Genomic DNA, 18,734 nt, shown 5'->3' with positions numbered 1-18,734 from the left:
TTCTGAGATTGGCTTTGAACTTGCAATCCTCCTGCCTCAGCCTCTTTTGCCACTGGGATTACAGCCATGCACTACCACACTCAGTAATGTTGGTTTTAAAATTTTATTTTAAAGTTGTATTCACATTATAAGTGTCATCTTTGATATATACCATCTTTTTATATATACCATGAATGGGCATGTCTATATATATATGCTTCCTTCAAGAAAGTATTTACTCTCTACCTATTGTGATTAGGCTATTTGATAGTTAATTTTAAAAGTACATAAACATTCATAATTTTTAAGATTATGATTTAAAGTAATATTTAATAATTAATAAATGTGACTTGTTTGTCTCTGTGAGATAATAGTTCATTTTTGAGAATGTTACAGTTTACATCCTCTTCCCAGAGAAATTCACACAATTTTACATGTACTATAATTTTAGGAGATTTATTATTTCCTAAGCTCACCCTTGGACTCTGTAAGTATCCATGAATGCAAGGCTAAGAGTGTCTAATGTAGGGAATGTTGATGTCAGAAATGCTCAAAAGTTCTGTTACCTATGTACAATTTTTTTTCTCGTATCTGGCAATAAAATTTTAACATTAAACAAGAAAATCATCTTTGGGGATTAATTTAGATTATAATTAAAATTGCTGTTTTAAAAAAGACAACTTCAGTTTTACAAACACTAAAGAAGTGATGATAAATGGCCTGGTTAATTATAAACGCATTCTTCAAATTAAATACAGTACTGGGAGGGTATTATGTGCCTTTTATAATATTTAAAGGTGGAGAACAGTTTATATGGTGATTGGGAACATGAGACACTCAGGCTGGCCATGTAACACTCAAATTGCTCAACAGTTCCGTCTATGGGCAGTGCATTACATACATATGACTATAAAAAGTAATAAAATGCAAGGGTTGGTCTAAGTCAATTTTCTTGTAATCCCTTCACTTTTATCTATTGTGGTTGGCATTTTGTTAATTTTGCCTATTTACTTTTATGCTGGTGGTAGTTTTATTTAAAACAACCAGGTAGGTGTATAAATCTTTGCTTTTCTACCTTGGGATCCATCAATCTGTTTAAAACAAAAAGGATGGTAGTATCTCCCTAGGCCTAGAGAAAGTGTATACCTAACCCTTATTAACAATGTGATATTAACTTTAGCGGAAACTCCTTTTTAAAAGATTCTTGAAGTCAAGTAGTTTAATATTATCAAGGGAGAAACCTTACTGTATTATGTGTAATCTATTGAGGGTGAATTTATCTGTTTCGTTTTCAATGACTTTCTATTTGTCATTTTTGGGATTTTTGTAGGTAAACAGTTATATTCCCTAGCATTCTTGGAAGTCCACAATTCTAATTACTTGTTTAAAGGTGACAGGTGTTTCTTTTTCTGGCAGCATAACATGAATTTGAACTCTTACAGTTTGGGTTATAACTTCACGACGAAATGCAGAATTCTGAGAGGAGCAACTAGTTCTCCTTTTGGGTGCCAGTTTCTCTTGTGTAGAATATGTTGACTGTTAGGGGACCTGCGTCCTGTCTGCAGAGGTAGGGCTGGTTCTGAGCATCTACTTACCCCCGGCCTGCGTTCGCCCCCTCCCACTGCAGCCCGTCCCTCCACGCGGGCCGAGCCACGGCCGAGCGCCCCGAGGCCCCGCCCCTTACGTCTGCGCTCTCGCGAAGGGGCGGGGCAGGGCGGCGGCGCGCTGACACCTGGCGGCGGCGGAGGGCGGGCCGTAGGAGAGCGTGGGCAGGGATTGGCTAGGGCAGCGTGGGTGGGGGTGGAGGAGGGAGAGGAGACGGTTGTAGGGCTCGAGCCAGTGCCGGATCCTGGGCTGCCAGGGGGGCGCGGAGATTGGGGGAGGGAGACAGCAGCAGCATGGCGGCTGGGAGGGAGCCGCACAGCCCATCTTTTCCTTACTGTCGCCGCCGCCGCCACAGGAGTCACTGCGACCCTCTAGTCTGCGTCTGTTAGTTGTGAGCCGCCGCCCATCGGACAACCCTACGCTCCACCGGCCCTCTTTCTTTTCGCCGCCACTGCCAGCCCGAGGGTCTGGCCGGCAGGGTAACTCATCCTCCCACCCCACCCAGCAGCCCGCGGGTCCGGACCATGGAGGACGTGAAGCTGGAGTTCCCTTCCCTCCCACAGTGCAAAGAAGACGCCGAGGTAAGTCTGTCCGGCGATTGCCGCGCACAGGCCTCCCCCGTGGCTCTGGCCGAGGTGCGACCCCAGGCCCCAGCGGTCGCAGCCTCCACCTCGGTGGGAGCGCCGTGGCCTCCGAGGGCGTCCCGGGACCTCTGGCGGGACCTCCGTCTCAGAGTCACGGCTCTGAGCAGTTCTGTCTCCTCCGGAGACCCGGTAGGCGGGTTGCGTCTGGTGTACTTACTGTGATGGGATGAGGAAAAGCAATCCCTGATCCCCCGGACTCGGTGTTTGAGGATTTAGTCGGAGTAAGGTTCATCATTTTTGCCAGAGCAGTGGAAAGCTTTGTTCCTTTTTCTCTTCTCTTCTTTTTTTAAGCGACGGGTAAAGTTGTTTTTAATCTCAGCTTGAGAAATGTCTCCGGTGTCAACTATTCACTGTGGGGACACATGGATTCACACGTGGGATAGACCTGGGGCCTATACTTTGGAAGTGCGTCCTCAAATAGTTTCCCAAAGTATTTATTTGTTTTTAGGAAAAACAAAAACAAAAAACTGACTAAGAGAATAAAATATCACAAAGCTAGCTCATTTAATCAGAAGTATTGCCTTTAGAGGAAAGTTAATATTGAGAGTAAAATTGTTTATACTTTGGTCTCCTGATATTCTAATTCGGGGTTCTTTTTACTCCACCCTATTTCTAAAGTTTGTATTAGGATTTGTTTTTTCCATCTGTTGCAAATATTTTATGGTATTGGAAACTATTAGAATTTTCTGGAGTTAAATTCTAACAGGATAAGGATCTCAGTTATGCTTTGGTAGGAACAAGAAAGAAGTCTAAAATTCCTGGAGTTTTAAGTATATTATAGGTAATTGGGAAAATAAAGCCCCCTTTTGTTAGGAGAACATTTGGTTTATTACAGATACTCATTCTTGATGTTCACTTTTTAATTTGGAGGGCCCCCTTGCTTGTGGTAGTGATGCTTAGAACTACATGTTTTAAGACCCAAGAAAAATTAAATTACACTTTTTTTTTAACATATAATAATATGAGGAGTATGCTTTTATAGCCTCAAAATAATGCAGTTATGTCAGTGCTTCAGACAACTTTAGAAAAAATGTACTGCATTCGCAATTTAAAGAAATTGCAGTTGACTGAAAAAGTCTTGTCAAGCTAATATCATATCACAAAACACAAGAGGACTTTGGAATCCTAATTCTTAATTCCTATTGTTTTTAATACATTGCAGTTTTTCCCTGCCCTAATCCTCAGAATTTGCATTTAATCTTTTGTTGTGTATATAGTATGTCTAACCCCTGAAAAAATTATAAATTCTTACTGGGAATATACCTTTCTTCTTTCCTGTAGGGATACTGTTGAAAATATGCTGTTTTTCTCTATCAGTTATTTGGGGGATTTTTCTCCACATCATTTCTTTGGCAGACATCACCTGGGTGTCCTGTAATTCAGATTTAGGATTAGATTCCACAGTTTAATGGCTCAGTCCCACAAGACTGCCTCTATCCTTCTCATTTCAGATGCCAATTACAAGTAGTATTAATTTGCTAGGATGGCTCCCAGAACTCAGGGAAATGTATTTACTGGTTTATCATAATAGATACTACAAAGGATATAGATCCCGGAACAGAGAGACACATAGGGCAAGGTATGAAGGAAGAGGACACCATCTCTTTGACACCCCTGTTCAGCAACCTTCAATCAGTATTCCTTCAAGATTTATCACAGAGCTTAATCTTCAGCTGCCTTCCACCTTAATCCACTAACTTCCCAGAAGTTAGTGGATTAAGCTAAAAGTTCTGCAGGCCCTAATCATGTAGTCTTTTTGGTGATCAGCACTGCTCCTCCCCCACCTCAGGGGCCCCATCTTAAGTCAGTTTATTAGTATAACTTTGATCACAAGTGGCAGGAGAGCAAGCAATAAGTCAGGGAGGGAAAGGAAAGATAGTGGTATTGAGATTGAACCTCACTATTATGTATTATTGTAATGCACCAATAAAAAAAGGGGGGGCATTATGAATAACAAAAGACACTATCAGGAAAATTAAAGGGTTTTTATGGAGGAATATGCCCAAGAATCCTATGTATTTCTTCTTATACAGGAGGTTGATGCTTAGAGCCTAGTTGACAGTGATATTGTCTACTGAAAGCCAGTTCAAACTTTATATCATTAGATGTTTGATCTATATTGATTGCAGGTAACAAAAACCAACTCAGACTAGATTGAACAAAGGAAAAGTAATGGAATCCAAAAAGGTAGTGGTATAAGCTAGTATCAGGGACTTAACAAAACCCAAGTATTATACTGCATCATAACTACCTTTGCCTCTTGTGAGTCTCTGCTTTCTCTATGACTTCTTCAAGGTGTAGAGCTTGGTTGTCAGCTGCTCTGGGGTGTCATAAGCTTAAAAAGCTTACTCATGGAAGAATCAGAGTGCTTCTCTTCCATCTTTTTGTATTTGGAACCTAGAGAATTGGCCCAGTTTAGGTCATGTGCATGCTCTGTGGAACAGTCACTATAGCCAGAAAGGGATGAATTCTACAAGGGGCACAGTCTAGTTATTTTCCCAGTTCCTCGGCAAAGACACTAAAGTTTATTGTTGGTATCTTTCCCACCAAAATCATAGCATTTCTATAGATGGAGTGTGCTTTTGAGCTGACAGAAATATAAATAAAGGCCATAAAAATAAACCATTGAACAGAAGCATATAATCATAATAAACTGGCTAATAAGCAGAATATTAACTTCCTAATTCCTAGTGTGATATGTAAAGTGTCAAATGGTCTTATGTAGTTAGGGTGCATAGCTGGCACTGTTCCACATAGGAGGCACTACATAGAAAGCTCAATTATAATCCAAATCTTGATTTGATAAAAAATTAAATTCAAGTAAATTTTAGTGAATGTTTTTAATAGTTAATGTGATCAGTCTATGATAGCTTTGATTTTCTCATACTTGTAAGAATATTACTTCCAAATTTCTTGAAAAATTGGTTAGGCATCTTTTTTTTTTTTTAATTTTTATTTTTTAGTTGTTTTTAGACCTTTATTTATTTATATGTGGTGCTGAGAATCTAACCCAGTGCCTCACACGTGCCAGGCAGGTCTGCTACCGCTGAGCCACAGCTCCAGCCCAGTTTAGGCATTCTTTACATAGGACAATGCTAGCAAAAATTTAACTGTGTAGTACATCAGTTTGCAAAATGATTGTTATTCCTCTGTTTAAACTTTTTTTTTTTTATGATTTCCCATTGTTTTGAGACTGGAGTTAACCCTTGACATCTCTGCACCGTCTTGTGTGGTCTGGTACTTGCTTATCTCTTTAACTTCATGAATATCTCTTCCCATGCTTCTTTCTTTTTTGTGCCCATGATTTCTTCGTTCCTGAAGTGCTATAATTTTCATCCTCAGGACCTTTGCATTTGCTATTTTCTCCTGCCATGGCTGCCAGCACCCTCCTTGCCCTCACCTAATTAATTAAATGTTTAACTTGGCATAGAATTAGGCAACATTTCTTCAGAGAAACTTTTTTTGTCAAGTCAAAACCCTTTTCCTTGCCCCCCAGAATAGTTATCTCCCAGATAAAGTAAGTAGCATTTTGTGCTTTTTTTATTCTTCTGAGAAAAAGGAAAAAGAAGGTTATTGCTTTGCTAGCAAAAGAGAAACACAGGGGACTCCTATCCCAAATGCTGTGATTCTGCCCATCCACAGGAATAGGGGGCTTTTATAAAGGTGATTTAGAGAAAATGAAAATAGAAAGGAGAGATCAAGAAAGAGAAGATTAGGGAAAAGAAGACCAGGGAGTAGAAGTTTAGGGAAGAGTGGGAAAGAAGGGAAACAAAAAAAAAAAATGTAAGTTTCAAAGCCACAAGGGATTTTGTCAGTATAGTCAGTGCATCAAGAGAACACCTGTTACAATTCCCCACTGTCAATTTCTACATTCTATTTCTATGGAAAGTGGGCAACATCTCCAAGCTACTTCATGCTAAAAGGGGGCAAAGTTGGGAGGAGGTAACCCAAAGTCCTTGTTCTTTATCAGGTAGGGTGTGGACAGTTAAGGGCATTCAGCATCAGAGCAATCCAGAGATCCACAGTGTAGATGGCAGGTGACTGGATAAGGCATATATAGATCATGGTAAGGCAAAAATAAAGATAGCAAGGCATTACTTTTTTTTTTTTTTTGTAAACAATTAGTATTTTAGCTGGTCTCTGAAAACCATAAAGGCAGTAACTCAATCTTAGTGAAAAACAGGTCAAATTCAATATAAGAGGTTAGGAAGATTTGTAGATCTATGAAATCATACTCAAATTAACTCAGGACAAATTTGTACCTTTTGTGATTAGTATTATTAGGCACTCTTGCACAAAACCTTACCTTCATAGCCTCCAGCTTTACTTACTGTTGGTAGGACTAATACAAGTGTACATCTTAAGTTACATTAAAAAAAAAAACATTGTTTTTCCTTTTAAATGTCCATGTAAGACTCTGCTTTTAGGCTATACTCTCCTGTCAGGTGTTTTAAGACCAAGTTGGTCAACTGACCTTGTTCCTATCTAAAGAATCAACTTCAGAAATCACTGTTGGGGACATGTATGAAGCTTCCTGACTCCTGTAGCTTTCCTCTACCAGTGGTGCCACTTGCCAGGATGGGGGTTGGGGTCTGACTGATCATCCTTGGCTTCTCCTGAAAGCATCAGGGACATTTCTGTCTCCAATGACCTTCCTCTTTGCAGAATGTACACTGGTCATTCTGAAGGGAGTGGGATCTAGTCCTGTCTAATGTGGCAAACAGGTTGGCTTTCTGTTCTCTGGGGTCCCCTTGATTTCCCTGATCTGCTGATTGGGTGACTCACCAGAGATGCAAGGCCCTGAGAGGGGTTCCAGGTCCCAGCTGACCTTAGAGGGCAAAGACCAAAATATTGACTACTTTTCCTTGGTCCTTTTACTTCCTTGATTTTGTTCTCTAGGTTTTTGGTTTTTAAACACCCAGCAAGCCAGTTTCACCAATCTTAAAGTAGGAGTAATATGTTATAACTTCAATATGTATAATTTTACAGATACCCCTTTCATTTAATTTGGGTTAGTATTAGTACTGGAAATTAGCATTATATAATATCTGTCCTGTAGGTGATGCCTCAAATTAAGCCAGGTTTGTTTTTTTTTTTTTCTTTTGAAGCAGTACCTCTGCAAAACACTAACAGGCAACAGTTATAAAGTTTATAAGGAAAATACAAAATGAAATCACCTGTTGTTAATAAGTTTTATATATATATATATATATATATATATATATATATACACACACACGTATATATATATATATACACACACGTATATATATATATATACACACGTATATATATATATATATATATATACACACACGTATATATATATATATATACACACACACACACACACATATATATATATATACACACACACACACACATATACACACACACACATAGTTTTGTGTTACTCTTCGCACTGGAATTAGAATTTAAATGTATTTTTGGAAAGTACTAAGGACAGCCTGATTTGTTTAAAAACATTCACAGAGCAAAAGCATCAGTTTGTGTAATAGCTATAAACCAAGAAAAATGACTTTTATAATCTTAAACTTTTTACTTTTCCTGTTTGAGATTACAGTAATCTTTATAACTAAAACTAGCACAACTTTAAATTAGCTGAAGTCTAGCTTATTTCAGAGCCATTTTAACATGGATTAAGGTGGGAGGCAGAGCCTTACCTAAGGTAAGGTGGGGCTTTTCGCAATTAACACAATACAACATTACATCTGAAACATGAATCAAAGGCTAAGAGAGTTTTTAACTTTCTTTTTGTGGAAAAAGTGGCAGAATTTTTCTATGTTTTAACATGTCACCTTTAAACAAGTTTAACTTTTAAAGTACAATTTAGGATCCAGAGTGTACAGTAGTAATAATCACAAGTCTGAATGGGTTAACAAAAATCAAAGGATAGCCTTAAATCTCTTGTAACTTTTAGCAAACAGTGTTAATTATCAGAAATTGACTCAGCCAAAGCAAACAGATATAAGACAGGTCTTAAAATGACAGTGTAGCCCTTCCGTGTCAGATACAATATATAAAAGAGAGTACTTATTGGTTATCTTGCCAGTAAACTTATATAAACTTTCATTTCATAAACTTTTACATAAAACTTGGCTAAGACTTAGATAGTTTTCAATTGTATACACGTATCTAGTTGCATATATTTAGGGCATCAACTATATTGTTATAATCTAAATAACAGTTATTTAACCAGTTACAAAGTAATCATTTAAGACTTTAAAACAGATACAAGCCTTAATTCCTTTAAGACTTAGTTTCCCTAAGTAATAAAACCTAAAAAATATAATAAAATTATCTCAATAGATAGAGCAGATCAGTGTATGTCCATACCTTATTTTATCTTTTCTAGTTTTGGACCCTTTCTTAAATTCATATTCTGAAACAGACCTTATGAATGTTATCTGTGCTTCTAATTTACACAACAGATTTCATCCCAGGAGAGGGTTGGATAATTCATCATATAAAAAACAAAACAAAATAACTGCTTTAATCTTTTTTCTCCTAGGTTGTATTCAGGGGTTGGAGAACAGGATATTTTTGAGCCTGACCTGTCTCCATTATTATTATCACAGTGACATCAACTTTGAGTTCCCGACTGTCAGTTGTATGCAGAGGCTCCTTCTGGACCTTTTTCTTATACTGAGCATGTTGATATGCAAAGGAGGAGGCCCTTTCCATCCTTTTTTTTTTTTGAGGCTTTCTTGAAGATCCCTTTTCAAAAGTTGCCTACAAAACACAAGTTGGCCTTAATTTCTGTCTCCCCCCCCCCCCCCCCACCGCCCCCAATGCAGTTATTTATTCTGCCAGTCTTCCCAGGCATTTAGTTTCATGGGATACCATAAGAGCAAGAATTTCTTTGCCCCAGTGAAGAATATCCCTGGTCAAATGGGGTCTCCTGGTAGATCTTAAAAGAGGAAGCTATTCTTGTCCTTAGGTCATAAACTGACAGTGCTGGAACCTGCTACCATATTTGTGGAGGCCTGAAGTCTCCATCCCCCCAAGGGCAAAAGGGGCTGAAAAGCAGGGCAAAGACCAGGTTTTCTTTGGCCATTTTCTACAGCCCAGGCAGCTTTTCTGGGATTTTTCCCCCCAGTTTAATACTGGTGTCCTTGACCCACAGTGAGATGATCTGTGGCTGCCTGGGGCCAGGCTAAGAAACAGTGCTGGGAGTGTCAACACTGGGTTTAAAAGATTTAAATCTTTTAACCCTTTTTTCTGGTGACCCGCTATCCATGCACACCAGGGGTAGTGCCTTTTGCTACCTTCAACTTAGTTCCTGACAGTTCAGACCACTTATCATGCAACTTCATAAATGTCTGTACAAATAGAATCTGTTTCATATACTTTATCCCTGACAGACCAACTTCAAGATTGTCTAATAAGCCAGAAAAACCATTTAAAGGCCAGATTGTGTTATAGCAAACTGTCTTTCTCTTAGTCTTATCCCTCTAGGTAGCCCATCTAGCCAAGATCAATGCAGCATAGTCCATGTCTTAAAGGGCCAGTAACAGACCCCCCGCCCCCCCCCCCAAAAAAAAAAAAAGATGAAAGGATCGCCAGAACCAGGGCTGACAAACAGGAACTTTTAAAGCAGACCTGCACATACAGATTTCTTCCGCTTTACCTTTCACAGACCAACTACAACTACAAGATTATACAGTAATCTAGAAAGCTATTTAAAGTCAGATTGTTACAATAAAATATTATCTTAGACAGACTCATAGGGGGCCCATTCTTCAACTGACTTTACTTCTGACAAATCAATTCCAATTGCAAGACTGTACAAAAAGAAACAGAGAGAGACAACCAGAGAGAAGCCCCAAAACAATACCAACAGATGGGAACCTTTAAATTGACCAGCCAAGAACTTTCTCGAGAGACTACTATAGAATCGATGCAGTACTGGCCATGTCTTTAAAGGGGATGGTTAACAGATTCAAATGAAACAGACAACCCGAGGGAATTCCCAAACCATAGCCAAAAGACAGGAACCTTTAAAACAGACAGACCAGATAGGGAAAATTCCAAGTTCCCAACTCCCACTTAACCATGACTTCTGCACCAGTGGCATCACACATGTCCCTACAAAGAGGGATCAGATGTGTAGAATCAAGGGTCTCGGCCAAATGACCAAAGTTGTCATGACTTTCCTGAGTTCGGTTTCCTTTTTCTCAAAGTAGAGCAACTGATGGAACAAATTGTGCAGTTCAGGGAGAGAAGGTGGAGTTCCCTTAAGCAAAAAAGAGCTTCTGCAGCTTCTGGAATGGTCCCTCAGTCCCTCCCTTTTCTCACAGGAACAGCTTCTCTGGTTCTGTCCAAGGCAAACTCATACCATCTCCCAACTTCTCCAGCGGTTAGCTCTCAACAAACTCACTAGCACCATGAATCCTTAGCATGGAAGTGAGGGTCACTTAGAGCGCCAGACCTGCCCAAGAGAGCTGGAGTGGGAGCTGCTCTCGGCTACTGGCTGGCTTGCCAAATTTGTACCCCAAGGTTTGGTCCTTGTCCTGGCCGCCAGTCCAATAACAAAGACAAGGTCTTGAGAAAAAGGAAAAAGGTTTATTACTTTGCTAGCAAAGAAGAAACACAGGGGACTCTTGTCCCATAGACTGTGATTCTTGAACTTTGTACTTTGAATACTTACTTTTGTAAAAGTTATTCTTGAAAATTTTGGTCTTGTCAATTTTCTATGATAGACTGAACCTTTCATAAGGAAGTTTAGTTACCATTCAGTTCCTATCTTATTTGCCACTGCCCTGTCTGTTATTATATACCAGACATTTAACAAATATGAATCTTGACTGGTTTTGACAGTATAGTCTTATTTGTATCAAGAGTCTACTAGATGCAAGGAAGAAAAAAAGAATAGCTTATAATACCAGTTTTTAAGCAAATCAGTTTTATATCTGGATTGGTCTTTTTTTTTTTTTTAAGAGAAAAGAGAGAATTTTTTTTTTTTTAATATTTAGTTTTCAGTTTTTGGTGGACACAACATCTTTATTTTTTTATTTTTTCATGTGGTGCTGAGGATCGAACCCAGTGCCTCGCACATGCCAGCCCGGCGCGTTAGTGCTTGAGCCATATCCCCAGCCCGGGATTGGTCTTTTTTTTATTATTTATTTATTTATTTATTTATTTTTGCATTACAATTCTTAACTGGATTGGGCTTATAATTCAAAAATTATTAAATTTCATTTGGGTGTAGTAGAACACGCTGTATTCAAAGCAAACTCTGAGTTTGAGGCAAGAGGATGGCAAGTTCAAAACTAGTTCAATAACTTAAGAACTAGGAATGTAGCTCAATGGTAAAGCACCCTTGGCTTCCTCTAGTACGCCCCCAAAATCACTGATTTAAAAGTCTCTTAATTGAATGCTGTTCTGACTCTGTGTTCCTCCTGATCTCATTTTTATTTGAGTGAAAATCCCCTTTTGTCCTTTGATTTAAGCACAGGCTAAGTTACATGTAGGAACTAAAGAAAAGGGATTTATTCTGGAAGGGTCTACCATTTTTGGAAGAGAGAGACTAAGCATATAATCTGTTTTCTATTTTGTTAAATGTCCCAGCTCAGGTATGGTATTCTGATTTCTTCCCCCACCCCTAGCCAGAACTGCTCCTCCTGTTTTCCACCTATGTAAAATTTGAATTCTGTGTTGACATTTCTAAAAGTTATACACTTTAGTTCATCTAATCCATCTGATAGTAAGAATTATGCTTTATCTAATGGTTATGGCTAATGTCCTTCATTGGTGCACTTAATACTCTACTTTGTAAATGGATGGATTTTAGGAACAGCCTGGGCAGGTTGAGATTAAGAATGAGTGTGACTGTCTAGATGTGATAGGACATGACATCCTAGCTACTCAGGAGGCTGAGATAGGAAGAACATGTTCAAGGCCAGCCTGAGCAACGTAGTGAGACCCTGTCTCAAAATAAAAATTAAGCCAGGCACAATGATGCACACCTATAATCACAGCTGCTCAGGCTAAGGCAGGAGCATCACAAATTAGAGGCCATTCTGAGTAATTTGGCAAGACCCTGTCTCAAAATGAAAAATAAAAAAGGGCTGGGAGTTTTGCTCAATGGTAAAACGCCCTTGAGTTCAATCGTCAGTACTGAAAGGGAAAAAAAAAATTTTTTTTAAGCGCTAGGGATGTAGTTCTGTGCTAAAGTATTTGCTTAGCATGTGGTAGGCCCTCGGTTCAAGCCCTAATACACAAAAAAGAAAGAATGAGTGTGATACAGACAAGTTTTAGTAATATAGTCATATTCAGACAAATGGATTTCTGGTAGAGCAAAACTATGAGCATGAATAACCTTTAAAAAATCTTGATCTAGTATGGTAAAGACCCTAGGAGAGGGCTGGGAATATGGCTCAGTTGTAAAGTGCTTGCCTCACATGCACAAGGCCCTGGACTCAATCCCCAACTCCACCCACACACAAAAAAGACCCTAGGAGAATGAGTAAACAAGGCATGTTTAAGGTTTCCACTATAGACCAACATCACAGAGTGTCTTAGTCCATGTTGTATCACCATTAACACAACCATAGACTAGTAAGTTAAAAGAAAAAAAGTTTATTTTTTGGCTCATGGTTCTGGAGGGGCAAGGTCAGGGTACTGCATCTGATCATGACCTTCTTGCTGGCAAAATCCCCGAGTGGTGCAGGGCATATTGTGACAAAGAACAGGGAATATATGTGTGTTTATCAGACTGTCTTCAGTTCTCTTCTTCCTCAGGATTCAATCTTAGGGGCCTTATCTAAACACAGTCACTTTTAAAAGCTCTCACCTCTAAACACCACAGAGGGATTAAATTTCCACCTTCTTGTTACTTCACAGTGGATATAAATTTCAACATATGAACCTTGGGAGACACCAAGCAATATCCAAACTACAGCACAGGGTTAGGGCTATAAAGAGGGTGGTCTCTAAATTCAGGATTCAATTATGGCAATAAGAGTGGTTCTAGGGGCTGGGGTGGTGGCTAAGTGGTAGAGCGCTCGCCTAGCATGCATGAGGTACTGGTTCTAAAGAGTGGTTCTAAATAAAATTTTCTGAAAGGAAAGCTTTCTGTATTTCAAAAGAACTGCATGTATTACAGCAAGGCCTGATTTTCCCCATATAAAGCTACATACTTAATCTGTTCTGTAAATAGTGATAATTTTCCATTCTCTATACAACTTGTTTTTTACTCCTATAATCATTTTTTGAATGAAATACAGAGATAGTCTGTCATATTCTGTTGCCTACAACTTTATGGGAAGGTAGAATCTTTCTGAAGTCTGCTTTTGAATACAAATTTATATAAAAACAAAATTTATATTCTATCCTAAATGTTTAAGTTCCTTCCTGCACATTGCCAAGTTGAAGAAGTTCAAGAAATGCTGTTCCAAAAGTATACTGCTTTACTTTGAGTTTAAATTAAGGTACTTGAAAAACTACAAATGTGGGGAGAGGCTTTCTCTGAATTCCTCATGTCTTACTATGGATAGGTCCTCCAAAAGGAAATTATCTGTCATCAGTTCCCACCCAGGGAGTACGATCAACTATGGAAGATTAACATACTAGGGGAGAAGAAATCAACACCATATCCAGACAGATTTTATCACAAATTTTCATAAATCCTTCTAAGGGCCTGTTCATCTTTCCTCAAAATCATTCACTCTCCAAAGTTTGTTGTCTACATCCCCCTAACTCTCTTCTCCTAGGAAGAGGGTATATATGCTCGTAAGTCTCACTGGTGCTTTGGTATTTACTACCATGCATGGTAATAAATTTTGTGTACCTTTCCTCCTATTAATCTGCTTATTAACAGTTAATTTCATAGACAGTTTTCACATCCTCAGAGGGTAGAGAAAAAGTGTTCCCTCCCCTACACAAATATTTCCTACAATACTTGTATAAGTGTCGCAGTTTTTTGTGGTGGTTGTTTGTTTTTTACTTTGATTACACTCAATCACAAAATTAGTGATTTCATTTTAGGCAAACTCAAAAAAGTATACATTTCTTTAATTGTCTTTCTTCTCATAGCTCAAATTGCTTCATGAAGATAAAGCTGTCCATTAGACTACTTGAAAATCTTTTGAAAAAGATCAATAGACTCTAGTGTTATGGTTCTCCTTAATGCACATCAATTGTGTGCTTATTTTTCATAAGGCACTACACTTAATGTTAGGGGTACCATGACTAAAGGGTGCAGAATCTTTGGCCAGAGTTTTAAAAACTTTTCTTTATTAAAAAGAATACTTAGCATATTGGTAAATTAAAGAGGCAGGTAAACCAGGTATTATGTCACAGCTATGTAATCCCACTACCCAGGAGGCTGAGGCAGGAGAATCACAACTGTGAAGACAACTTAGACTCTGAGTCTATCTCAAAATAAAGTTGTATAGATAATAAAGGAATGGGGATGTAGTTTATTGGTAGAGTGCTTGCCTAGCATACATAAGGTCCTAGACTCAATTCCCAGTACTGGGGTAGGAGGCAATGAACATTCAATTTGATAACATTTCCTCTTCTTATGGCTTGGAAATGACATTTTTATTTCTATTTTGTTTGTCCTCACAAATCATTGTTATTTTGTGTAGTCAATACTTTTTTACATATGTTCTCCATAAAATTCCTTCTTACACTGAAAGGTTGTATTGTGTAGTGATTAAGAGAATGAACTCTGGATTCAGACTATCTGCACTCAGAATTAAGGTTCTTTTATCTAAAGTAGAAGTGGAAAATAGAAACAATGATACTACCTTTTCAAAGAACATCTTTTTTTTTTATATTTATTTTTTAGTTGTAGTTGGACACAATACCTTTATTTAATTTATTTATATGTGATGCTGAGGATCAAACCCAGTGCCTCACACTTGCCAGGCAAATGCTCTACCACTGAGCCACAATCCCAGCCTACATATATTCTTGATATTATTTTGTCTTGCCTGTTTTGAATGAATTACTCCTGTCTTCATTCTTGCAGTTGAGAAGTGAGGGTTAGTCTAATTGCCCTTCCTTTGCGTTTTGTGAGATTATTTTTTATAATAGGCATAAAATTTACAGAGTGTAATATATATTTAGTGTGCAACTGCATGAGTTTTGATGCTAGTAACTACTACCACTATCAAAATGTAAGTATTTCTATCAACAGGGGAAAGTTATATTCATTTCTAGGCATTCCCTTCCCCACCCAACCATAGTCATGCCGTGATCTGATTTCTGTCACCTACTATATTTGCTGTTTTTATAGATTTTGGGTGTGTATGAGTGCTGGGATCAAACCTAGGACCTCACACATTCTAGACAAGTCCTCTACCACTGAGCTACATCCCCAGTCCTATAGACTGTTCTTTTTTTTTTTTTTTTAATATTTATTTTTTAGTTATCGGCGGACACAACACCATTGTTTGTATGTGGTGCTGAGGATCGAACCCGGGCCGCACGCATGCCAGGCAAGCGCGCTACCACTTGAGCCACATCCCCAGCCCAATATAGATTGTTCTTTATTATTTAATGGTCAAAACCCCACATTCTTGGATGTCACATTTTCAGCCTTTAATTGGGTGGCAGTTTCCATGTATTTACTTTTATTCTTGTGTTTTCTTTTTAAGGAGTGGACCTACCCTATGAGACGAGAGATGCAGGTATGGCAACTTTTTGTTTGTTCAAGCCAACTCATGTTATTATTATTTAATAACCTTCCTTCACAAAGGTTTGAAACCTGCTGGCTCATGACCTATATAGGCTTATCATTAAGTACTATAAATCTTAACTGTGTTAAATATATAAGATTAATCTTGACTCTTACAGAGATGAGAATCACAGATATGTTTACCTTGATTTGAACATTACACTGTATATTTTTTAAAAATCACATGGTACGTAATCTCATAAATACATACAATTTTTATGTGTCAGTTAAATTTTTTAGTTTGAATATGGGAAGTGAATTTTTACCTTTCTTCCTTAGATTACAATCAGGAACATAGTAACATGTATATGTTTAATTAGAGTCACTTTTTCCTCATCTTAAGAGTGGAGGGCCTTGGGTTGTAGCTCAGTAGTAGAGTGCTCACCTAGCACATGTGAGACACTGGGTTCAATCCTCATTACCATATAAAAATAAATAAATAAAATAAAAATATTGTGTCTACCCACAATTAAAAAAAAAAAGAAAAAGAACAAAAGAATGGAATACAATATTTGTATTCCTTTTGAAAGCAGTTTGCTTTTTCGGTCTAGTTTAGATAATTTCAGGAGAGTTAACTATAAAGCATGTTCAGTTTTTAAAGTTATTCATTTTTGTATCTGATTTCTTTTCAACATGCATAGCTAAGTTTTTCCGGAAGAGTGAGTAGAATGCTTCCAGTTTGAAATGAATTAAAGAGGTAGCTAATGTACATAGCAGTTCCTTTTCTTTTGTATTTCTTAACATTTGCAGCCAACTCTATCAGCCCCAGGTTCAAGTGATGTCTCTCATTCCTTGGAATCCCTTAACTTCTAAAAATCTATTACCTTTTCTCCTAATAAAAATTCACTTTTTAAATATATGTAAGTAGATATGAGTCATTTTGCTTACTGCTGTAGAATGCAAAGATGAGTAAAATATAATTCCTGCCAATACAAAGCTGGTAGGAGAAATAAGTCTTATATACAAATAATTATAATGAGTATGTTTCAACTAACTATAGATAATAGTGCTAATCTATCTTGTGCTGCTTTTGATTTGTCTGACTAAGGCTTTGTGTAATTCCAGATTTGCTTTATACCTGTTGTTTCTGACTAGAGCAGAGAATAGAAGTAAAATTACAGAGATCTCATTCATCTAAAAGGCAACAATCAGTGAACTAATCCTACCCAAGCTGCTTATAAAAAGCACTGAAAGTGTAAATACATGACTTTTCAAACCTAGATTTAAACTTGGGATATTTCACTTGACATTATAAAGCACATCTGCATTTCTCTTCCCAATCATTTGCTCCATGTGGCTAGGAAATGCCCCATAAATAATAAACTTTTAAGCAAATTATTATAACAATTATGAAAAAAAATTCACAAATCCATATTTGTGGCACATATTTGGTATAGATTTAAATTGCTAATGTTAATTTTTTTTTTTCCTAGGAAATTTTACCTGGATTATTCTTAGGCCCATATTCTTCTGCTATGAAAAGCAAGGTATGAACTTTAGGTTAGGTTCATCAAGAGACTTTAAAAACCTATGTTTCTGGGTAATTTTTTTAGTAATAAGAGTTTTCTTTTAGAGAACATTGACAAATACTATCTGTTAATAGTTGTTGTCACTCTGTAGTACCTGCCTCATTCCTAGTTTTACTGGGCCAGTAGTTCTCAAGTGTTTCATCACAAAAGAGTTTTTCTATTATATTTTTCTCATGAAATCTGTGTGTTTTAAAGATTTACCAAATTGACTCTTAATAACTTGTTTATTTTCTGAAAATATTTGACATCTGTAATTGTATGAGATATAATTAAATCCCAAAATCAGAAAATTTAAAACCCATTTGACCCATTGAATATTGTAATATATGAGCTCTAGATTATTATTTCCAACCTATTAATGTACCTGTGTTGGTTTTATTGAAATATTTGTAAAATTGAAAACTTGGAACTTAATGGGTTAAGATTTTAGTTAACCCTTCTCCATCAAGGGTAGGAATATGTGTTTCCTCCTATATAAGAGACAGATTTAGGCTCTTGGTAACTAGTAAACTATTTCTTTTTGTCAAATTTTTCTATTGTTTGGGTTGGGGGTATAGTAGAGTGCTTACTTTGCATGCATAAGACCCTGGGTTTAATCCCCAGCACCACAAAAAAGGAAAAAAAAAAATTCTATTGTTTGTAGTTATAAGGCCAAAACCTGCTTTATATAAGCAAATCCACTGAAAAGTATAAAATACTGTTTGCTATTACATACATAAGAGTTCTATTTTGATAAGGTTTTCTTTACCTATTAATAGTATAATATGCCTTCAAATCTTGTTAAAACAGGCTTTTGTCCGCTTGTAGTTTCTCATATAAATAGAGTTGATGTGAAAATCCAAAGATCATCAAGTGTAAACAAAGGAATGAATATTGAATTCATTTCGGAGGTTGACATAAATGTAAATATTGAACATTGGTTAATTATTAATCCTACCAAACACCTCCTGTCCACTAACTCAGGATGTGTTCAGGAAATACAAAGATAATTGAACTCTAGTCTATGCTGACATGAGAAAATTTGGTACAAAATTAACATTGAAAATCATTATCTTAATTAGGGCTGCTCTAACAAAATACCATAGACTGAATGGGTTCAATAGAAATTTATTTCTCATAATTCTCTATAAGTCTGAGATCATGGTGCCACTATGATCCAGTTCTAGTGAGAGCTCTCTTCTAACTTGCAGATCCCTTCCTATTTGCAATACCATTGCATTGCCAATAGAGAGAGTTCTTAGTTCTTGTAAGGATGGTAATCTCTCCTGG

At 37.4% G+C, this 18,734-nt stretch overlaps 1 protein-coding gene across 1 annotated transcript in view; it reads left to right on the top strand.

Annotated features, from left to right (window-relative positions):
* The first annotated feature begins 1,829 nt into the window (after positions 1–1,829).
* Styx (serine/threonine/tyrosine interacting protein) overlaps positions 1,830–18,734 on the top strand; it is a 31,702-nt gene continuing 14,797 nt past the window's right edge. Inside the window, exons 1-3 of the mRNA XM_027929862.2 lie at positions 1,830–2,165; positions 15,857–15,889; positions 17,370–17,423. Of these exons, the coding sequence (XP_027785663.1) occupies positions 2,109–2,165; positions 15,857–15,889; positions 17,370–17,423 (144 nt within the window). The 5' untranslated portion in view covers positions 1,830–2,108. The remainder of the gene's footprint in view (positions 2,166–15,856; positions 15,890–17,369; positions 17,424–18,734) is intronic.

Source organism: Marmota flaviventris, chromosome 2 (assembly GCF_047511675.1).
Source record: "Marmota flaviventris isolate mMarFla1 chromosome 2, mMarFla1.hap1, whole genome shotgun sequence".
Classification (NCBI taxonomy): Eukaryota; Metazoa; Chordata; class Mammalia; order Rodentia; family Sciuridae; genus Marmota; species Marmota flaviventris.
Note: the sequence above shows the minus strand (reverse complement) of the source record. Positions and strands in the feature narration are given on the sequence as shown.